At 41.1% G+C, this 24,331-nt stretch overlaps 1 protein-coding gene across 3 annotated transcripts in view; it reads right to left on the minus strand.

The window, feature by feature from the left end:
* OSBPL1A (oxysterol binding protein like 1A) overlaps window positions 1-24,020 on the minus strand; it is an 88,357-nt gene extending 64,337 nt beyond the window's left edge. The window contains exons 1-9 of one of the 3 annotated variants that reach the window (XM_070747643.1): window positions 23,863-24,020; window positions 17,359-17,484; window positions 11,578-11,663; window positions 10,220-10,294; window positions 8,959-9,070; window positions 3,580-3,665; window positions 3,219-3,363; window positions 498-565; window positions 373-417 (exon numbers count right to left, since the gene is read on the minus strand). In XM_070747643.1, coding sequence (XP_070603744.1) covers window positions 373-417; window positions 498-565; window positions 3,219-3,363; window positions 3,580-3,665; window positions 8,959-9,070; window positions 10,220-10,294; window positions 11,578-11,663; window positions 17,359-17,479 — 738 coding nt within the window. In that variant the 5' untranslated portion in view covers window positions 17,480-17,484; window positions 23,863-24,020. The remainder of the gene's footprint in view (window positions 1-372; window positions 418-497; window positions 566-3,218; window positions 3,364-3,579; window positions 3,666-8,958; window positions 9,071-10,219; window positions 10,295-11,577; window positions 11,664-17,358; window positions 17,485-23,862) is intronic. The other 2 variants (XM_070747645.1, XM_070747644.1) reach the window with 2 other exon arrangements.
* Window positions 24,021-24,331: the final 311 nt, after the last annotated feature.

Raw genomic sequence — 24,331 nt, forward strand, 5'->3', positions numbered from 1 at the left:
GGGGAGGGTAAAAACGCCCTCCCCCATCACCCGGAGGCTCTCTGGAAGTCGAAAATGCCCTCCAGGGCCTCTGTGCGAGCCAAAAATCAGCTGGTCAGCACACACATGCATGTTGGAGCTGAGCTAGGGTAACAGCTCGCATGCCAGCAGATATGGCTCTGGATGCCACTTGTGGCACCTGTGCCATAGGTTCGCCATCATTGGCGTAGGACATTTGCTCAGGTTATTGATAAATATTCTGTATTTCTTCTGACATTAACATATAAAATCTTTTGGCTCTCTCTCTCTCTCTCAGCTTACAATAAAGGTATGGTATTAAAAGTTTAGAATAAAGACTGAATATTAAAAGAGTGGAGGGAGGAAGCTAAGCACCTTCCAGAGTAGTCCTTCATAGCGTCTCAGGATCCTGTTGGTTATCTATAAAAAAATAAAGATGTTAAGACTCATGATTATAAAGAGCAATCACATAGCTTTAAGAGATGATCTGTGGCACCCACCTTTGCAATGCCCTCTCCAAGCACCTGTTTCATTTCTGCACCTTGGGCTAAAGCAAGAGGTGTCTGACCTGTTTAACAGAGTAATTGATTTAGTCTTCACAGATCAGAATCAGAATCAATATGGCAACAACAACAGCACAGAGGCTGTTTAACAGCAAAGACTGGCTTTTTAAAAATAAAAGCATAGGTTACCTGTAGGTGTCTGCAACAACCTAGAAGGGTTTCAGAATTGCAACACATCATGACACTTTCACCCAAATGGTGCAATTACAGGCTTGTGTCATGATCTCTACCATATGTACATACGTTATATCACTGGCATCAAAATGTTGTGATATATCATCACTGTCCCTCTTGCCCTTCTACCAACGGCTGCTATTCTGCTTCGAGGCAGAGTTTAAATGGCATCTTCAAAATATCACACAAACATAACACTATACAATTTTACTATCTGAAAAGTTTCAGATATTAGATAAAAGTAAACAGCAAAACTTGTTTCAGTGAGATCAAAATGTATTTAATTGAATGTGAGCAATTAAAAACCAGTTTAGTGTAGTGGTCAAGGTTCCAGATCAGAAGCATCACAAAAACATGGAAGTCCGGAGGTGGGGATTCGAGAACTTCTGTGTTTTTGCGATGCTGCAATTTCGCTGAGGCTCCCCTCGCTGGGAAACCCCACCTCCGGACTTCCATTGCCAGCGAAGCACCCGTTTTTGCACTGCTGGGATTCTCCTGTTGGGATTATCCTGCAGCATCACAAAACCATGAAAGTCCGGAGGTGGGGTTTCCCATGGAGGGGAGCCTCAGGGGAATCCCAGCAGCGCAAAAACGGGCGCTTCAGCTGGCAAAAGGGCTGAGTTTTGGGCTTGCACGCATTAATCGCTTTCCCATTGATTCCTATGGGAAACATTGTTTCGTCTTACAAACTTTTCACCTTACAAACCTCGTCCCGGAACCAATTAAGTTCGTAAGACGAGGTATCACTGTATTTCAGAAACGAGGGGAAAATGATAGTCATGTGTATATGTGTGTGTGTTTATGTGTGGACAGAAAAAAACTCTTCCCTGGTACAAGCTGAGAGGAGAAGAACCTGTGGTTTAGAGGTTAAAGCAACTGCCTTACAGGCAGAACCCCCAGGTTCAAATCCCGGTAAGGATATGGCTAGCGGATGAGAGCAAACTAACTTGAAATAGATCTATACTAGTTTCCCTTCCTTTTCATTATCAGCAAAAATATGGTACATACATATCAGTAGTGGGTTGCTACTGTAATGGTAAAGGATGACGCACTGGTAGCAAAAGTCGAGCAGCTTCACCTGTCCTGCATCCCAGTGTATTTTTGCTTCTGCGCATGCGCAGGAAGCAAAATCTCATCAGGGAACATGTGCGCATGTGAGATTTTGGCAATTTTTTTGCTTTTGCGCATGCGCGGAAGCAAAAAAAAAATCACCAAAATTTCTCTTGCATGAACATCCCTGCACCAAATTTGCTTCCTGTGCATGTGCAGAAGCAAAAACACACTAGGACGTGCAGAAACGAAACTGTGTGTGCAGCGCATTGGTGGTGGCAGGAATGGGAATCCACCCGATACACACACACACATATAAGTAATAAATACAGGCACTCCTCAACTTACAACAGCTCATTTAGTGACTGTTTGAAGTTACAATGACACTGAAAAAAAAAGTGATTTATGACAATTTTTCGCATTTATGACCATTGCAGCATCTCTATGGTCGTGTGATCAAAATTTGGGCACTTGGCAACTGACTCATATTCAAGACTGTTGCAGTATCCTGGGGCCAGGTGATTCCCCCTTTGAGACTGTCTGACAAGCAAAGTCAATGGGAAAGCCAGATTCACTTAATAACGACGTTACTAATTTAACAACTGCAGTGATTCACTTTAGCAACTGTGGCGATAAAAATGGTAAGATGGGGCAAAATTCACTTAACAAATGTCTCACTTGGTAACAGAAATCTTGGGCTCAGTTGTGATCGTCCATCACAAGGACTAGCTGTGTAATATATTCATAATTAACAAATCTCAAATTATTTGCCCAACCTTCTACTATCGCTATCTTCAAAAAATATTTGTTTTACTAAAAATAATCAATTACATTGCCATAGACACTTTGATAAAATTTAGTAAAATCCAGGCATTTTAAGATGGCCTTTTCAATGTACCAATTAGCACACGTTCCTTTTATATTTTTATTTTGCTAACAGGTTCCAACTCCTCTAAGAATTTGGTTTTCTCAAACATGGTTTCCTAAGGACTGTGATAGGATTAAAAGGAATTTGTGTTCAGCAACATCCGGTAGTTAATTTACCAAATTTACTTTCGTACTTATTTAACATTGTATAATACAGAGTTGCAAGTTCTTTACAATGCCAAAATATGTATAATTGGCTCAATTGTAAACAATATATAATGCTCAAAAAAATAAAGGGAACACTCAAATAACACATCCTAGATCTGAATAAGTGAAATATTTGTTCTGTACAAAGTTGAATGTGCACAACAGCATGTAAAATTGATTGTCAATCAGTGTTGCTTCCTAAGTGGACAGTTTGATTTCACAGAAGTTTCATTTACTTGGAGTCATATTGTGTTGTTTAGGTGTTCCCTTTTTTTTTAGCAGTGTACTTTATTTCTATTTGCTTTATGCTTAGATTTATAGGGGACGGCTGACCTCATTAAATGAAGGTATGTTACGTACCATTTTTGTTCTTTACATTAGTATCTGCTCCACATTTTAGGAGCTTCAAAGCACAGTGCTTATGGGCACGATAGGCTGCACAATGCAACGGTGTGTTTCCCATCTGATCAGTACAGTTGATGTCAGGAGGATTTGATCTGTTTAACTACAGAGAGTTATAAAAACATTATTTATTACAGCCATACACTTTCAGAGTGCTATCTCTTCAGATACTCTAGGGACAGCCAACCAGGATTAGAGGCAAGAATCTCAATTAGGCCTCTTGATCATTCCACTAAGTTACACCTCTCATCTAGTTTTCATTAAGCATTTAACATTATATTTCAAAGTGAGAATGATGATGGTATTGTGTATAGTATACCAGTGCAGCAACTTTTCCCGTTTCTCCTTCTCGTGCAGCTTGTAGGAGAAGTTCCTCCAGCTTTCTTTCTTGAGTCCTTTCCACAGCTAAATAAAAACAATCAATTAAAAGAATGTCAAGAGTTTTGGATTGTTGGCTTTCAAAAAACAGTAATTATTATTATTATTATTATTATTATTATTATGTTGTAATCATAGATTTATAAGCACTGAAATTAAGGAATAAGATATTGCTGGAGAGTTATGTTATAAGCCTAATTATGTGCTGAATAAAATCTTAAATTCTTCCTCTATGGAAAGGCAGCAAAGTCTAGGCTGATTAAGCAAGCTGCAGACCATGTATGGACTTGGTATACAAGATGAAGAAAAACCTATGGCTAACTTCCATATAAGGAAATATATATGCCTCACTCTCATTCCAATCCAGGAAAAAGGCAAAGAATGTAGCTTCCATTAATTACGTAAAGGGAAGCCTTATATGGTGAAAGGAATGAATAGTAGCTAGAGCAGGGGTAGGGAACGTTGGCTCTTCTATGACTTGTGGACTTCAACTCCCAGAATTCCTGAGCCAATCATGCTAGCTCAGGAATTCTGGGAGTTGAAGTCCACAAGTCACAGAAGAGCCAACGTTCCCTACCCCTGAGCTAGAGGATGGCTTAATGCTTTGCCGAATTGGTTATTCTGTACCACATGTCAGAACTGTGAAAACACAATAAATAGGAGACACCTTGATCTATTCAGGGTCGTCCTCCCATCGAGAAAACATTCTCTCTGTCATTTCATTCTGATGTGACAATTATGGCATGCAGTGCCTTCCCTAGAGGGCGACCCACTGAAGGAGGGCTGCATGCCTTCATTATTATTATTATTAATTAGATTTGTATGCCGTCCCTCTCCGAAGACTCTCCACTTCAATAGAAGCAGGAGGTTAAATTAAACTTTCTACTCTTAAAGTGTATTTGCAGTGGTAAGGGTTGCAGTAGGATCAGTACCAATGGTGAACTACATACTGCATTTTTGAACTATAAGACGCACCAGTGTATAAGACGTACCAAGATTTCAAAGAGGTAATAATTTTTTTTTGCCTTCCCCCAACCCCCAGGAACACTCTCTGCAGGCCTCCTAAATCCTCTGCGCACCCTGTTTTTCTCAAAATGGGCCCTTTTTAACAGTTTTTTGTAAAAATGGTGGGAGAGGGTTTAGGAGGCCTGCAGAGACCTCCTGAGGACTGGGGAGAAGGCAAAAATGCCCCCCCCCTTTTTTTGCAAAAAGCAGCCCATTTTTCACCCATTTGTTTTCAAAAATGGGGTGGGCAGAGGATTTGGGAGGCCTCCTGAGATTATATTAGATTTATTGGATTTATATGCCGCCCTCTCCGCAGACTCAGGGTGGCTCACAACAATGGTGAAGAACAGTACATAGTAACAAATCTAATATTTAAAAATCTAGATTACAGTTTTAGATTAAAAAGTCCAAAAAAGAAACCCCAATAACAACACACAATCGAATCATACACAAAAACTACATGGGCAAGGGGGAGATGTTTAAATTCCCCCATGCCTGACGGCAGAGGTGGGTTTGAAGAAGTTTACGAAAGGCAAGGAGGGTGGGGGCAATCCTGATCTCTGGGGGGAGCTGGTTCCAGAGGGTCAGAGCCACCACAGAGAAGGCTCTTCCCCTGGGTCCCACCAGATGACATTGTTTAGTTGACGGGACCTGGAAAAAGGCCAACTCTGTGGGACCTAACCGGTCGCTGGGATTCGTGTGGCAGAAGGCGGTCTTGCAGATATCCTGAGAGCTGCTGGGGGAAGGCAAAAACAGGGATGTTTTTGCCTTGCCCCAGCCCCTGAGGTTTCAGGGCCTCCAAAGCCCTCTGGGTACCCTTTGTGCAAAAATGGGGGCGGGGCTTTGGGAGGCCAAAAACGGCTGTATTTGGTATATAGGACGCACCAACATTTCCACATTCTTTTGGGGGAGAAAAAGGTATGTCTTATACTCTGAAAAATATGGTAGTTGGCATACATGAACTCTCAAGACTCAGATCTCATTATTTCCAATTGTACCAACTTCTTATTAGCAGTGCTTGGGGAACAGCTCAGGGTCAATTTTATGTTGCATCTTGGGTTACCTGGATGCATATCCCGAGCTGATGTTTTTAAGCACTAAGTTGACCACCAAGGAAACAACCTTGTATGCAATATATGCAAATTACACCCACGGCAACCTGACAAAACCACAGGCTTCCCTTCTTCCTGGTATCAGTCACATCATATTGTGAAACTCCATAGCAGATTCAAATTATTGATGTTAATGACACATGAAATTCAAAACGACAAGGGAAAATGTAAAGGGAGGCAAAATTGAGCAGTTCCTGTCAGTAGTTGCCTGCAGAGAAATCTTAACTGTATGAAGTAATATTGAATAGGAAGAGAAATTAGGCACTGTTTTATAGTTCTGAAATTATTTCATCAATTAACCTGTTTTCCCACACTAGAATGTGATTTTTATGTGAATATATAAATGCAGCACCACAAGACATGGTGTGGCCCTAAGTCACATCCATTTATGGACCCCTCCCTGCCAATACAAAGATTTGTGGCTTTTAGAAAACCACACTCCTGTAAGAGATTAAGTCACACTATTGTATATAAACAGGAAGAAAAGCCTACAAATCACATGGATGTTACCTAGTTGGGTAATGAAATGTCTCAAGTCAACAACTAGGCTCAAAGAACACCAAGGACTTCATCATTTCAGAATGATTTGGAAGGAAGGCAGTGTTGGCATCTCCTAATTTGATACCCAAGGTCACTGCTTACTCAGTCTTAGCCTGAAGCTAGACCCCAGTTAAGAGCAGGGTTCCCCAAACTTGGCAACTGTTACGACTTGTGGACTTCAACTCCCAGAACTCTCCGTCCAACGTAGATTGCTGGAGAATTCTGGGCATTGAAGTCCACAAATTTAAAAATGGTCACATTTGAAGACTTCCGGTTAAGAGTTTGCTTTTTTCCTTTTTGTACATTTCTAACTCTTTAAAACTTCCCTGTGAAGTCAGAGCTTCCTTTAGATTACTGTACACCAACTACACGTAGTTCATATTTTCAATGTCCATGTTCCTTCTGGGGACCTGCATGTTTTCAGACACCAGGAAATTTGATAATGCAGGATTTATCAGCTGATGAAAAAGCTAATTAGATATGTAAAGCTAACCTGTGTAACAAGCCAAACAGCTTCAGTTTTCTTTACCTACATTATTGCAACAGCAAGCCAACAAATTCCTTTTCTTACTAACGGAAAGGATCTGAGTAAAAGATGCCACATACATAGAACATATTTGCTATTATGCTTACTTTATGTTCCTTATACATCATACAATGAAGGCTAGAGGATTCTTAAGGTAATTAGATTGAAAAATCTCTGTACTTTCACACACTCTGATAGCAATCTTCTAACTCTTAGATCATGCTGCCAAGGGAAATTAGTTTTTAATCACAAACACATGGAAGCATGAAAGAGAGTGGAAAGAAGCCCTTGGCTAGTGTGTAGATGTTTACCTGAGTATGTATTTTAGTGCTGAAAGGGAGAAGATTGTGCCACATATGATGATGCAATGCAAGCTCAGTTTCCAATTGCCTTTAAGTAACCAGTCCTCAGTCATCTTACCCAATTATCATCTAAGGAAAAAAAGCTCTTTTTTGAGACTGAGTGAGAGACAGGTTACAAGCGGTCTGCCACAAGGGTCTGTTCTGGGTCCTATTCTTTTTAATATGTTTGTGAGTGACATAGGGGAAGGTTTGGTAGGGAAGGTTTGCCTATTTGCCGATGACTCTAAAGTGTGCAATAGGGTTGATATTCCTGGAAGCGTCTGTACTATGGTAAATGATTTAGCTTTACTAGATAAATGGTCAAAGCAATGGAAACTGCAGTTTAATGTTTCCAAATGTAAAATAATGCACATGGGGAAAAGGAATCCTCAATCTGACTATTGTATTGGCAGTTCTATGTTAGCAAAAACTTCAGAAGAGAAGGATTTAGGGGAAGTGATTTCTGACAGTCTCAGAATGGGTGAGCAGTGTGGCCGGGGGGTAGGAAAAGCAAGTAGGATGCTTGGCTGCATAGCTAGAGGTATAACAAGTAGGAAGAGGGAGATTGTGATCCTGCTATATAGAGCGCTGGTGAGACCATATTTGGAATACTGTGTTCAGTTCTGGAGACCTCACCTACAAAAAGATATTGACAAAATTGAATGGGTCCAAAGACGGGCTACAAGAATGGTGGAAGGTCTTAAGAAAAGTGTTCGGAAACTTCAGATCGTGCAGAATGCAGCTGCGAGAGCAGTCATGGGCTTACCCAGGTATGCCCATGTTTCACCATCACTCCGCAGTCTGCATTGGCTGCCGATCAGTTTCCGGTCACAATTCAAAGTGTTGGTTATGACCTTTAAAGCCCTTCATGGCATCGGACCAGAATATCTCCGAGACCGCCTTCTGCCGCACGAATCCCAGCGACCGATTAGGTCCCACAGTGTGGGCCTTCTCCGGGTCCCGTCAACTAAACAATGTCGGTTGGCGGGCCCCAGGGGGAGAGCCTTCTCTGTGGCGGCACCGACTCTCTGGAACCAACTCCCCCCGGAGATCAGAACTGCCCCTACTCTTCCTGCCTTCCGTAAACTTCTCAAAACCCACCTTTGCCGTCAGGCATGGGGAAACTAAACATCTCCCCCTGGGCCCGCTGAATTTATACATGGTATGCTTGTGTGTGTGTATGTTAGTATAGGGTTTTTTTAAACTTTTAATATTTTAATTAATTGGATTATGTATTGGATTGTTTTTTCACTTGTGAGCCGCCCCGAGTCTTCGGAGAGGGGCGGCATACAAATCCAAATAATAAATAAATAAATAAAAACGTATCAGGAAAGACTTAATGAACTCAATCTGTATAGTCTGGAGGACAGAAGGAAAAGGGGGGACATGATTGAAACATTTACATATGTTAAAGGGTTAAATAAGGTTCAGGAGGGAAGTGTTTTTAATAGGAAAGTGAACACAAGAACAAGGGGACACAATCTGAAGTTAGTTGGGGGAAAGATCAAAAGCAACATGAGAAAATATTATTTTACTGAAACAGTAGTAGATTCTTGGAACAAACTTCCAGCAGACGTGGTTGGTAAATCCACAGTAACTGAATTTAAACAGGCCTGGGATAAACATATATCCATCCTAAGATAAAAATACAGGAAATAGTATAAGGGCAGACTAGATGGACCACGAGGTCTTTTTCTGCCGTCAGTCTTCTATGTTTCTATGAAATAGCTTTAACGAGCCCTAGTAGAATTTTAGTTCCAGTTATCTCAAATTCATACATGATACAGAATGAATACCTTCCAGCATCTCTCTTATTTCTTTATCATGGGTAACTTCTTTTGCAGTTTGTCCATTCCCGTTCACAATGAAAGTATCAGCATCACATTCTAAAAGCAGCATAACCACCTCCTGAAAGACAAGTGCAGCACCCAGTATCTGCTTTTAGCTTGCTTCACATTTTTTTTTTCAAAGAACGAAGACCATTAGCAATTTAAAAGAGGCTGGGTTCACACATCATGCTAAGCAGCAATAGAATTTACTTTTACTTAGTAGGGTATATAAATCCACACTGGTTTTTTATTTAACGAACCTGATGAATGATTCCATAATTGGAAACTGTGTGAACCAAGCAATACAGTGATCCCTCGATTTTCGCAGGGGTTGCGTTCCCAGATTGCCTGCGAAAGTCAAATTTCCGCGAAGTAGAGATACGGAAGTAAAAACACAATTTTTGGCTATGGACAGCCAAAAACTACCCCCGCGTACCCTTTTCCAAGGCCGCGCAAGGAGCCGGGCCTGAAGTTGTGGGGTGGGGAGTGACGAAAGTGCGGAGGCCGGCAAAGATTGTTTTGAATGTCGGCTACCCCCGCCCCCCCAGCGCCTCCGGCCCCCTCACGCTAACCCCCGCCTGCCCGATCCGCCCCTCTCACCGGCTTTCTTGGGGCACAAGTCCTCCTGCAGCAGCGCTGGCGGCTATGGCTTCTCGTCTTCCTCATTCGGCCGCTAACCGCTCTGAGCGCTTTGAGAATGCCCGCCCCCCCCCCCTCTCGCAGTCCCTTAGCTGAGAGCGCTTTCGTCCCAGCTGTCAGCGAGGGGGCTGCAGGAGAGGCGGGGCAGGCGTTGTCACAAAGAGAGAGCAACAGACAGAGCAAGATAGAAAGGAGAGAGGGAGAAAGAGAGAGAGAGAGAGAGAGAGAGAGAAATGATAGAAAAAAGTTGAGAAAAAAAGAGAAATGAGAAAATGATTGAAGCAGAGAATGACAGAAAAGAGAGAGAGAGAGAGAGAGAAGTGACTCTTGGTGATGACGTATGACGTCATCGGGTGGAAAAACAGTGGTATAGAAAAAAACTGCGGAGTATTTTTTAATTAATATTTTTTGAAAAACCGTGGTATAGCTGTTTCGCAAAGTTTGAACCCACAAAAATTGAGGGATCACTGTACACTCATTTCTAAGTCTAAGTTAAAGCAGAAAGTTGGTGAGTGAAGCATCTAATAAACAGGAAAGCTTAGGGAAGCAATAGAATTCTGAATTTTAGTTGCATACTTATCCTTTTTACCTTGCGTCCTGTGAAGGATGCACGATGCAGAGGAGTGTCCCCCATATCATTTAGCACATTTACATCAGCACCAGCCTATAAAGAGAGAGATAGTTTTTCAGGAGTGTATGGCATTCAAAGTAGCGATCGATTAAAATCTTGACTTTTGGCGACATGATACAGGTAGTCCTTGATATATGATCATTGTGCAGCCTGCCTACGACCTTTGTAAATTGCAAGGGTTGTAAAATACGTTGCAAGAGCCCTGATGGCACAGTGGTTAGAGTGCAGTATTGCAGGCAAACTCTGTCCATAGCTTGAAGTTCAATTCTGATGGGCCTCAAGGTTGACTCAGTATTCCATTCTTCAGAGGTCAGTAAAATGAGAACCCAGATTATTGAGAACAATATGCTGACTTGGTAAACCACCCAGAGAGTGCTGTAAAGCACTATGGGAAAATATATACAGAGCCGGGGTGGCACAGCAGGTAGAGTGCTGTACTGCAGACCACTGAAGCTGACTGTAGATCTGAAGGTCAGTTGTTCAAATCTCATCACCGGCTCAAGGTTGACTCAGCCTTCCATCCTTCCGAGGTGGGTAAAATGAGGACACGGATTCTGGGGGCAATATGCTGGCTCTGTTAAAAAGTGCTATTGCTAACATGTTGTAAGCCGCCCTGAGTCTAAGGAGAAGGGCAGCATAAAAATTGAATAAATAAATAAATATAAAAAATGTTATTCCTGTTGTTCATGCAACCAACCCGATTTTATGAACTTTTTTTGCAGCAGTTATTCAGTGAATCACCATTGTCCTTAAGCAAACAGCATGATTGTTAAGGCAAACAATGGTTCGCTTATAGATGTGATTTTGTTGAAAACTGGAAATGTCGTTTTTTGACAAAATTGCCATAAAATGTGGTCATGTGACTGTGGAATGTGGCAAACAACGACAAATACCCAGTTTGGTCATGTGACCAGAGGGGACTTGACCTTCAGAATTTCACATCATAAATCCTCTTTTCAGGTCGGTTATAACTGTGAATGTTGCTAAGCATCTGGTAATAAATCAAGCATTATTGGTAGATGGACCCTCTTTGGAAAACTTTTCTTACCGTAACAAATGACCTCATTTGTTTAATGTAGAGGTTAAATTGGTAGTGGGGAGAATGGTGAATCTTTAGGCACTCCACCCGATTTTCTTCGTAACAATATTATATTTTGGGGAATATAAACTTTCTAAATGGTTTCTCTTAAAACAAAACTTTTTAGGTTTTGGTTATCCACTCAAGGTACTTGATATCTAATTAAAATCTGCCACATCTCCATTTTTATTGTTCTTGCATGTAGATATTAATTATTGGAGATAATAAGCTGTTCTACCTCCAACAAATCCTTGACAACAACGGTATGTCCAAAATAGCATGCAAGATGAAGAGGTGTCCAGCCGAAGTTTGATTTGCTTCTTCCTGTATACACACAAGTAAAAAAAAGAACCCTTATTAGATCACCCTTTTTAGCAATTAACCAACAGGATTTGGATATTTCTGGTTGTACATGCAGTTACACAAACAGGATGCAAAACTGGCAGTAAAGTCAAAATTTACAACAAAATACTATTCAGCACCTAAAAATCAAAAGGAAATTGAAAGGATTTTTTATGTTGATTGTTTCAAAATTAGGTGATAACCAGACATTAGGAGATAACAATAGCAAAATATTAAATGTATTTATGCAGGAAAACAGTTGTCTGTAGTGTTCGGTCTAAGATAAAATCAATAACCTGGGTAGAAATGAGTCGAGTGTTGTTATATTATTATTATTAACTGGAATACAGGATTAAAAGTGTTGTGGTTAGCTCTGGCCCAGCTCCTGCCCCAAGGACTGTGGATGTGGGGGAGACATCCACATGCTGCAGGCCTGTTTTGCCCCCGGTTGAATCTGCTGATGAAGGCTCCTCTGACCAAGAAGACATGAGTGACAGGGAGGAGGAGAGTGTGGCAGACAGCTCAGAAGGAGATCAATTATCTAGCTCCTCCTTGGATTCAGAACAAGAGTTAATGATACAGCCACGCATGCGGAGAGCGATGCATAGGAAACAACAACTGAGAGATTATTATCAAAGAAAATGAGGCCACCTGTGGTTGGGTGGGGCTGCGGTAATTAGTGAGGCTGCTATAAATAGCAGCCTGTGGGTTTGGCCATTGTGGAGGATTATCTGATCGTTGTTTTTCATGACTGCTTTGCTGACTTTGATCTTTGTGTGCTGATTTCCCCCCGCTTTGAAACTAACCGAGAGCAAAGTGTGTTTCACTTTGTGAAAGAAGAAGGACTGCGAATTGCCTCACAGCTGCAAGCTAAGTATCACAGAACTGATGGGACTTGCACAAATTACCAATTTGTTTGGAGACCAGTGCTCTTTGCTATACAAAAAGAGGGCTTAGTTTAATTAAGTGAATTTTCATTATAAAGAACATTGTTTTGAATTTTCAAACGTGTGTGTGTCTGAAATTTGTACCTGTGAATTTTTGGGAGGAGTGTACCAGAGAGCCCGACAGAACAAAAAGGAAATAATAACCAATCTGCCTCACAATGTGGTGGGAATAAAATTGAAGCAAGAATTATTTAGAATGTAAATTTTAGAAATATATTCTTTTCATAGTTAAAACTGTCCTTCCATCAGGTGTGGTGACATTTTCTAATTTAAACTAATTTCAAAGTGGTTGGACAAAAATATGACCAACCTGGCTATCACTATCTACAAATCTGGTAGGCCGCAGTATCATCTAAATTAAAGGTGACATGTCTTAAATAAAAGCTTTCAATAAGCAGCAGCAGGCTACCGAAGTAGTCCTTGACATATGACAGTTCATTTAATATAACACTTAAAAGTTAAGATGGCCTAGGGAAAATGTATTTATGACCTATCCTCACACTTAGGAACATAGCATCATCCACTCTGGTCCCTTAATCATAATTCAGGGGCTTGGCAACTGATTCCATGTTAATAATTGGTTGCAGCATCCTGGAGTCATGTGATCACAATTACGTCACCTTTCCAGTTTCAAAACACCCCACCCCCCAAAATTTTTTTGGGAAAGGTGGATTTGCTTAATGATCATGTGATTTGCTTAATGATATGATTCACTTAGCAATCGCAGCAAAACATAAAATTCAGCCTGGTCTTGTGATGACTCACTTTACAACCATACTAACTCACAACAGAAATTCCAATCTCTATTGTGGTTGAAAGTGGAGGACTACCTGGATTCTCCTACTTGTGTCTGTGTGCTTCCTTAATGCATCTGGTTCACTGCAGTGTTAAACAATACTAAATCCCACAGAGTTGGCCTTCTCCAGGTCCTGTCAACCAGAAAATGTCGCTTGGCGGGGCCTAGAGGAAGAGCCTCCTCTGTGAGGGCCCCGGTCCTCTGGAATCAGGTCCCCCTTGAAGATTCGCACTGTCCTCACCTTCCTTGCCTTCGGTAAGAGTCTTAAGACCCACCTATGTCGCCTGGCTTGGGGCAATTAGGTCTCAGCCCCCTGGCCAATGAAATGAGATATATGTTGTATGACTGAACTAGTATGATGGTTTTTAAATATTGGACTTTTAAACTGTAATTTTAAATTTAATTAGATTTTCCTTTGTGTTATATTGTAATATTATATGCTGTAAGCCGCCCCAAGTCCTTGGAGAAGGGTGGCATACAAATCAAATAAAATCAAATTAAATCAAATCAATAAATAATATGGCCTGCAAACCTGATTCAGTAAAGCTCTTCTTACATTCCCTTTGATGTACACAAGCTCTAGAAACTAGATGTTCTTACATACATTTTTGAACTGAAGGACTTTGGCTAAAGGGAACCTCTATGCTTAATTACACCTATGTATGAAAAATGAACATGCCTCGAATGTTTTGGGATAATATATCTTTCACTGACCACGATGACAAGGAATTAAGAGAGCTAAGATTTACTGCATTTGGAAAGCCAAGAAAAGCTAATCACGTATTAATCCATTACGTTAGCAAGAGGTGATGCCAGTTAAGTGGACAGCCTTACTTAATGACCTTTGCTCTCTTTGATGCAGTCATTAAGTGAAGGTTGTTTAGTGGAGCATGGATGCCACATGGGTGGGAGGTCTACCTAGGCCTAGATCTGCCTCTCCCAGGCTCCTCTCACCTGAGATATCCGTGGTCTGTTTCCTGTCCCTTGGGGTGTCCACAGCTCTTGGGGCTGCTTCCCCCCACCATGTCCCCATAGATGTTTTGCCCTGACCTCTACCTTCTTCTCATTCCCACTCCCACCCCATTACGCTTTTGAAGATCTCCAGAGTTTCTGGAGCTCTCAAGAGCACTATGCAGACCATGTTAGGGAAGTGGTCTGTCCCTGGGCCGCACTACAGCCTCCTAGAAGTGGCGGCCATTTTGGCATGACTTTAAGGAATTGTGGGCATGCTGAAAATGGAAAATGCTTCAAGGAGTTAGCCCGTAACTTAAGGACGAGTGACGTGCCTTCTTTCCCAACATGAGGTTCAGAGATCTTCAAAAGCTGTGTAATGGGTGATGGGGGGAAGGGGAGAACTAAGCCCAAGGCCTGCTGGGACTTGGTGAATTAGGATTGGGGGGAGAGAGGTAGGAGGATCACTACAACATCCCTGCAGTCAGTTGTTAGGGTGAATGACTAGAGGCTGTTGTAGCAGCCATAACTTCAGAACCAGATTGTAAGTAGAGGGGTCTGTTATAACTTTTAAATGGCTGCTAAGTGTTGCTGACACTTATTACGGTTGTTAACTGAGGAGTATTTGCACTATAACAAGTTATCTGGCCTGCAACATTCACATTTAGATTTACTATAGCCTTGTAAAATTGTTTTACTTTCAATAAGTAATAGTATTTTATAGTAGGCTTCTTCCAAAACTACAAAACATACATAACAACCACCACCACCAGTGTTCCCTCTAACTTTTTTTCCGGGGTGGGCGGAAAAGTATAGTGTCTGAGTGGCAGTCCCTTTGGGACTGGGCGGCATAAAAGTATAAATAAATAAATAAATAAATGAATGAATGAATGAATGAATGAATGAATGAATAAAGAAAGAAAGAAAGAAAGAAAGAAAGAAAGAAAGAAAGAAAGTGTGGGCGTGCGCTATCACACATGAGCAAGTTCTTGCAGCCATAATTCTATATTTTTAATAGTTTATTTTCAAATACACAGTAATCATTCAACACTCCAAACTAACTAAGATTAGCCTCTCACAACAGCCATTGCAAATTATAAATCTTTCCCTCTAGAAATACCAAGATGTATTCGAGAACTTTAGGTTTAGTCTGTCAGTCTCAGATTAAAAATATTATCAATATCCAATATATTCATAAATGTATTTAATAAGTCAAAAAAGTCTGGCTCGCATTACAGTTTCTCACATCTGTCTCTCACATTGATGATGACCATTCCATCTTTGTCTTTGTCCATTCTCAAATACATCTTGGTATTTCTAGAGGGAAAGATTTATAATTTGCAATAGCTGTTGTAAGAGGCTAATTTTAGGTAGTTTGCAGTGTTTAAGTGGGTGCTAGAACAAATCAAATATAATAAATTAACCATACCTATTGGTACATCCAGACTTTCTATCTTTCTCTCCCTGCCTTTCTCCCTCTTTCTCTCCCTTCCTTTTCCCTCTCTCTATCCTATTTCCCCCCTCTCCCTCCTGTCTATCTCATCCTCCCTCTTTCCTTTCTCCCTCTTTCCTTTCTATCTTTCTCTCCCTCTTTCCTTTCTATCTTTCTGTCCCTGCCTTTCTCCCTCTTTCCCTTCATCTCTCCCTCTCTCTTTATCTCAATTCCCTCTTTCTCCCTGTGCTGCTGTGCCTGCCCTGCAGCCCCACCACGGACGGACTGCCTTAGCATTGGCGCCCCCCCCCCCATACACACACACACACACACACGCTGCAGCTCCCGGACCATTGGCGGCACACACACACACACCACACACGCTGCATTTCTCCCTGCCTTTCTCCCTTTCCCTTCATCTCTCCACGCACACGCTGCAGCTCCCGGACCATCGGCGGCACACACACACGTGCACACACCCCACACACGCTGCGTTTCTCCCCGCGTTTCTCCCTCTTTCCCTTCATCTCTCCACGCACACGCTGCAGCTCCCGGACCATCAGCGGCACACACACGCACGCACACACCCCACACATGCTGCGTTTCTCCCTCTTTCCCTCTTTCTTTCTTGCTCTCTCACTCTCTCTTCCTTCCTATCTTCTCTCTCTCCCTTCCTTTCTTTCCTTCTCTCTTCCTTCCACTTTTTTCTCTTTGTCTCTCTCTTTTCCTTCCTTCCCCTCTTCCCCTCCCTCTCCCTCTCTTTCTCCCTTTATATTTATCTCTCCCTTCCTTCCTCTCTTCCTCCCTTTCTCTCTCCCTCTCGTTCACTTTTCTCTCCATTCCTTCCCTCCCTCCCTCCTTCTGTCCTCTCCTCTTTCCCTCCCTCTCTTTCCCTTCTTTCTCTCCACGTCTCCGGCGTGCAGCTGGCTTTGCTGACCGGCACAAGGCTCAAGCCAGCTGCCCTGGAAAGCCAGGAAGGTCCTCCTGCCCCCCCCAGCTGAAAACACAACGGAGGTCTGCCGCCGTTGCTCCACTCGGTTTCGCCTTTCATCCTGGGCCTCCGTTGTGTTTTCGGGGGGGGGGGGGGGGAAAGCCGGCTTTCTTGCAACTCTTTCCTGGGCAGGGGGGAGTAAAGCAGCGTGTTTAAAAGGCGCACTGCTTTCTCGGAAAGCCGGCTTTCCTGGCCGGCACAGGGCTTTCCCACCACTCCCCACCCCCCAAAAACACAACGGAGGATGACAGGCAGGGCGAAGCGGGGTGGAGCTACGGGAGGCTCAAGCAGGCAGTTCGGCGGAAGAGGAGGAGAGGGGATGGATCGGGCGGGCGGGGGGCAGCGCCTTCTACTGCCGGTGCCTCCCCGCCCCCGCCCCCCCCGAGGGCTGGCAGGGGGATGGGGATTGCGCGCCCATGGAAAAGGGTGCGCGGGGGGTATTTTGGGGTGCGCGCGTGCTCACGCGCGCAGCTTACGGGGAACGGTGACCACCACCCAAAATCCCTAGCCTTTGCACTTCTACTTATTCCGGGTAACCTTGTAAGGTAGTTTATACCAACCTTTGCAATTTATGTTAAAAATAATCTCTCCTTTTTTCATGTTCTCCAGCAGTTGTCGAACTTCTTCATTTTTACCATTTCTAGCATCGTGGAGAAGCTGCTGCTCTGCTTCTGTGCTCATCTTTGCTAAAACACAAATATGACTTTATTTAATCTCTCAGATTATAGAAATATTTATTTAATCTCTCGGATTATAGAAATAAAGGAGGAATACAATAAATTATATTGTATAATTATTATTTGCAAATGTTTTTGAAGAAGATTACGTAATCCATAAATTTGATTTCATGTTGAAGAGATTTTTAATAATTCGTGCATTATAGTATACAGTAATCCCTCGCTACTTCACGATTCATCTTTTGCGGATTTGCTACTTCACGGGTTTTCAAAGGGGCTTAAATCCATTAAATCCATTAAAAATTCATAAAATTCTTCTACAGTACTACAGCACTCTATTAAAGAAACTAGTAAGATATCACATATAGTTCCAGCTGAGAAACATTATAGAATGACTGTTTAATGCAAAGGGTGGGTTTTAAAAGTCCAAATACTCGTTAAATACATAAAATATCTTTTCTCTACTTCACGGAAATTCTTTTTTCACGGGTGGTCTTGGAACGCATTCCCCATGAAAAACGAGGGATTACTGTATTGGGAAGTTGGTAATGTTAACCAGCCAATGGATGGATGTACAGTGGCAAGATTAGAATATGTTTAAACACTGAGGATGAACTAAAATAAGAAATATTGAGTAATAAGGGGGATTTGAGATTAGAAATGTAGGGTATTTAGAAATGACAGAATAAAAAATAGAATGAGTAGAGATATAAATTGAGGAAAGGGAGGAGTATGGCTCAAAATTAAAATATAAACAGGATGGACTTGGAGGATAAATAAGAAAAGAAGTACAAGAGACAATGAATGTGTATGGAAGATAAGTTATAGCAATTAACACACACACACACACACACTTCTAACTTCATTCAACATTGGTGCTATTCTTAAACTTGGAAAACTTGTATATTTTTCATCATTCATATCCTTATCCATATAGATATAGATAGGGATAACGAAAAATATTCAAGTTTTCCAAGTTTAAGAGTAGCACTGATGTTGGAATGAAGTTTGGGATTTGATTTGTTCATAGAATAGAATAGAATAGAATTTATTGGCCAAGTGTGATTGGACACACAAGGAATTTGTCTTGGTGCATATGCTCTCAGCGTACATAAAATAAAATATACATTTGTCAAGAATCATGTGGTACAACACTTAATGATTGTCATAGGGGTCAAATAAGCAATGGAGAAGCAATATTAATACAAATCTTAGGATATAAGCAACAAGTTACAGTCATAGTCAACATGGGAGGAAATGGGTGATAGGAATGTTGAGAAAAACTAGTAGAATAGAAGTGCAGATTTCGTAGAAAGTCTGACAGTGTTGAGGGAATTATTTGTTTAGTAGAGTGATGGCATTCGGGAAAAACTGTTCTTGTGTCTAGTTGCCTTGGTGTTCATCTGTTAACTATAAAGTGGATTATGATTAGATATACTCAGGGAAGGACCAGAGGGAGGAAGTGGAAGTAGAAAGGAAGGGGAGAGAGGGAGGAGGGAAGTAGGAAAGAGGGAGAGAGGGAGAAAGAAGGTAGAGGGAAGAGAGGGGGAGAGAGAGGGAGGGGAGTAGTATGAAATATAGAGGAAAAACAGGAGATAAAAGTGCAAAAGATGCAAAAGTAGAATATTTGTTTTTGGCATATTGGACAGAATTGTATAATTATGTATGCTTTGATATGATTTATGGTATATGTGTGGATGTCAGTATAAGGTTTGTGAAAAAATAGAAAATTAAAAAAAATTAGGCTCCTGTTCACTTCCAAAGTACTATTGTTGAATTCAAGATTTTTAAAAAATGCTTTTTGTTATACAGTATTATGAATACAGAATAATCTAATACTTTGTTGTGAATGGTGTTCAACAGATATCTAATATTAATTTAAAACAATTATCTTAGTGGTATTACAGCATTTTAATTAGTTTTTCATTCAACGGATCTAATCTTTTGAATAACTTGTATCTGGCAGTAATACTGGTCATGAGAACAGGCTCAGAGATTTCTTATGAGTTGTATTAGTAGGGCTTAAATCCAAATGTTTTCTCTAGAACATTGCTAATAAAAAGCAATTCGTCAGCAATGCAATTTCTCAGCAATTCAGAAATTTTATCTGAATTACCAAAAAAGGCTAATCCAAATCCTATAGTGTCTGACATAAAACTGGCAAGCTAATGATACTGATTGCAAATCAATATAAAAAATAAAGAATAGATAGTTCCTTTTTAGTCCTTTAAACATTTTCAGAGAACAGTATGGCATAAATTCTCACCAGTTAGGTTCAACAAAGAACCATAAAAAGTTTCAGAGGTGACAATTCAGCATATTGATCCAAGATGGTGCTGCCAAAGTCTGCCTTGGTGAAATGCTAAGAGGGCTGTGAAAATATTTACAGACCCTTCACATTTTGGACACAAACTGTTTCAACTCCTACCCCCAAAATGACGCTATAGAGCACTGCACACGAGAACAACTAGACACAAGAACAACCTGGACATGTACACTGAGAACATATGAACCAAGACAAATTCCTTGTGTATCCAATCACACTTGGCCAATAAAAAAATCTGTTCTGTTCTGTTCCTATTCTTCTATTCTATCATGAATTACATCCATATATTTATTAAAATGCACGACAGCCTGTGAATACCAAGGTTTATCTATAGTTAATTCCCAACCAACTCTGATTTCTGGAAAATGTTCAATGGTAGGACCATGGCTAAACCAAGGGTTTCTCCCAACTGCACTCCAGTTTTACATGGAGCAGTGTAACCTATATAGCATCAAAAGTAGGAAATACGCAGAATCAAGCATCCAAAACCCCACAATCAATTGTAAAGATTGAGCTAAAGGCCAAATGTTGTATGGATCCAGCCATAACATCTGGGTTTTCTGACTAGCAACATGGTGGGCAATTCCACCATTAGCTCCATCAAGTTCTGGGATTCAGAAACAAGTCTATTTGCAATCATTTCCCGCAAGAGGCCTGTACATTGATCTGGGAAAGTGGCATGTGGGCATGGAGCTCTGGGGTATGAAATGGCAATGTCAGTGGCAGTGATGAAAAATAACTATGACTAAACAAAGGCATGAACCCAGGTCCAGCAAACACTGTGACCACAAAGATAGCAAATCAGTAACTGTTCTGTTCTTCTTGATAAAGCAAAATATTCTATTTTCAACAAAGTATCTTCGACCAGGGGAAAGGACCTGTTTTACTTCCCATTACAAATGCAAACTACTGTACATATCACAACAAGCAGTATTTAGTAGGAAACACATTAGAAAACATCAAACGTCCAGCTTATCTTATCTATGCATTTGTCATACCGGTAATTGCAAAACATTAAAACCTCGTTCCTTTGGCAGAGCTTGGAATGTCTGTCAGTTAACTGGTATGCCAGCTGAGGATGTCACTGTTTTTCCAAATGCTTAAAATCTATGGTAGTTTTATATTTTCTATGCTAGAATGTTAATCTTTTGCTACTGTTGTTTTAGAATGGGGGGAGTGGTTAATAACTTTCTGAATTTCAGGAGAATTAAATTTTTTTATGTGAATTAGCAAGTGAAATTGAATTGCTTCTACAACCTGTACTTTCTGTTCTCAGACCTATAATTAAACATCGCTTTTTATTTCAAAACATGCCTTGGAGCATTACTTGCAAACTCCCAAATCAGCAATGTAGAGGATAACATAGGCCATAGGGAATGGGGAGGGGGAGCAAATACATTTTATTATTTCTTCACCCCTAAAGGTTTCATGTGAGGGGGGGGGAATCAAAACCAACACATAGCTAGAAGAAAATAAAATGCACTATATTCTTTCAATGTTTACATGTGAGAAAATCACTATGCATTTACCGTAATGTGTTTTGGAACATGTCTTAGAAACTCGGTGACATAATGAAAAACTCATTGTTATTGTTATTCATTTATCTGCTTCGCATTGTACCTGCTCTAAATTTCTTTTCTTTTTTTAAGTATTTTTTATTAATTTTTCTTAAAATAGACGAACACACATACAAACATTAAACATAAAGTGGGGGTACATTTCCCCCGCTTATCTTGAAAGTATAAATTCAAATACAGAAAAAGAATACATAGTTAAATATATATTGAATATTAAAAAGTCTAGTATATTTGGGTTAGAATTTTCCAAATTTTTACCAATATATGTATATAAACCAAAATTCTTACTATGTTACTTATACGTAAACTAATTGTACCATAATCATCAAACGGTATGTTTAAACTAATGTTAACATTGTTATTACCCAGGTAAAAACAAATACAAGAAATTAACTAAAAGTAAATTTATATATCTTATTTTTTCTTATCTATCCATTTATAAACGTTGTTCCATGTTTCATAGAACTTAGTATCTTCTTGATCATTTAAACGTCTTGTCATCATATCCATTTCAGCGCAATCTAATATTTTTGCTATGACTTCTTCTTCCTTGGGGATTTCTCCCCCCTTCCAATTTTGCGCATATATAATTCTAGCCGCAGTTAGTATGTGTATAATTAAATATAAAATTTCTTTCTTATAGGTCTGATTAGTACCTGCTCTAAATTTCTTAAGTAACACCTTTTGTCTGGACATATTGAAAACAGCTTTTGTTTTATACTACCATCCTATAAGATGCAGTATTTTGTTTACACTATTTTCACGGCTGACTAAGTATACTGCCAGGTCTTGCATCCCCAGGGGAATTAGTCTCTGCTGTTGTCCTGAATTTCATCTGTAGAAACTGACTACTATAGTAATATTTTCAATGTTAACCTAAAGAGGGAACTGGGAAAGTTAAGAAATGGTAATGCCCCCCCCTGCTGTCAAACGAAACAAATTTCTGTAAAATCAATTGGCTAAAAGTCTAACAGCTTCTGTATGTTGCAAGACAGTTTGTCAAACTTTGCAACTTTAAGATACAAGGACTTCAACTCCCAGAATTCCATTGTAAAAGAATTATTTTGTGTGTTGAAAGCAGGGCTGTTAGCTTTATCTTCCATCGGTGTGTTAAGTTTCATCATGTGTCTAATCCCACGAAATCCCGCAGCCTTCACAATAAAGAAAGACTGAATATAAAAAGAGGGCGACTCTATTTGCAAATACTGAGCATAGGAAGGGCAAATGCTGAGTCCTCTAATACTATCCGCTGAGTAGTTAAAGTTGCAAGAGAGCGTTTCTGCTGAAATCAGTTCATGTCTACTTAACCTTTTGCTTGTAATATCATCACCCAGCACAAATGCCAAACAGAGGGGATTCAATTAGCTTGTAACTAAGGCTGCTTCCATGTTAGCAGCAGACCAGGCAAAAGAAGACATCTCACAATCCTGTGAATTATATCAATACAACAGCAGGTCAAATGATTGAACTTCATCTCCAGCAATTCCAGGGAAGGAAACTAAGTCAATCCAAAGCCCGTTTTATTGTAAAACTGAGATAGGTCCTTCAATCAATTTGTGGTTTATCACGTACATCCCCTTATGCAGGGTTTGTAAGGACCATGAAAAACATACGATTATGCCCCCCCAGGTAGTAGTATTTTCAGTGTAAAGTATGTGAATTTGGTTTTTTCACATATCTGTCTGTCTGATCTCTCTCTCTCTCTCTATCCTGCCCAACTTCCTAGGAACTCAGGGCGGCTTCCAACAAAAACAAACATGGATCAATATTAAAAAAACATTGCAATTTAAAATAATTGCAGCCTGTTTAGATCCAAAAGCAAGCGACACACCTAGCACAGATGTAGAGGGAAACTCAGCCATCGATAATACTCGCACTCAAAAGTTTAGCTAAAAGGGGAGGGGGAGAACTAGTTTATTTTAAACTCAACTTTAATAACTGTGGCGTGACTTTCAAAGTTTGCACAAAGCAGCCGGTCCGAGCAATTTGCCGAACAGCTGAGATGGTTCAAACCAGAAATTGTCACAGCAGACGCTCCTCAGGTGTTGGGGGGGACGGGGACTGTCAGGCTACCTTCATCCATACACAGGATTCCCCCCCACCCACACCAAAAAGTGTCGGTCAGTGTATACACAATAGGAAGCCGGGAAGCGAATTACCGCTCGCGCGCAGCCAAGTCAAGCCTCAGCTTATGCAAAGCCGCCAAAGAAGGCTCGCTATGTCAGGTGTGGAAATGGGGAAAGGACGCAAGCAAGCAGGACGCATTATCCCGTTCCAAGCAAGAAGCGCTCGCCGCTGCATGCACGAAACCTTTGCAAAAAAGCTCCATGTTTGGGGCGCAGCCCACCCGGCCGCTAGGCTCGGGGCATTGGGGAAGGGCTATGCGACCACGCGCGTAAATATCCCTACGCTCTCTCCTCAGTCTTAATAGGTTTGCTTTTTAAAATTGCAGTCCAGTTATTGTAAGTCGCGATTCCCGCTCACCGCTTTGGGCAGCGCCAACCAAGGATTCCTCCTCCGCCGTTCGTTTTCGCGCACCCTCCCTTTTTGTCCCTCGTCCCGCCCCCTCCCCGGCCTTTTATAGTTTACCGTCCGCTGCACGTGACTTCGTGCGCCTGAGGATTCCCGGCCACTCCTTCCCCGGTCGCTTGAAGGGAGCCGTCGGAGATAAACGGCGAGGGCCAAGCTCCCCCTAGCGGGCAAGCCCCGCAAAGGCAATTTGCCCTATTGCCCAATTTCTCACGTGGGAAACCGCAGACTTTCTCGCACTAAATGTAGCCAGCTGGCTTTCGGTTAACCAGGTTCCTTGGTAATTCAGTACCGGTGATCCTCAAACTTGCAACCATTCATTTAATGCCCGTTCGAAGTTACAAGGCGCTGAAAAAAGTGACTTAGGTGACCCTTTTTCACATTTACCACCTATGTTTACATGATCAAAATTTAGCCACTTAAA

The sequence above is a fragment of the Erythrolamprus reginae genome, chromosome 3, assembly GCF_031021105.1.
Source record: "Erythrolamprus reginae isolate rEryReg1 chromosome 3, rEryReg1.hap1, whole genome shotgun sequence".
In the NCBI taxonomy this organism is placed as follows: domain Eukaryota; kingdom Metazoa; phylum Chordata; class Lepidosauria; order Squamata; family Dipsadidae; genus Erythrolamprus; species Erythrolamprus reginae.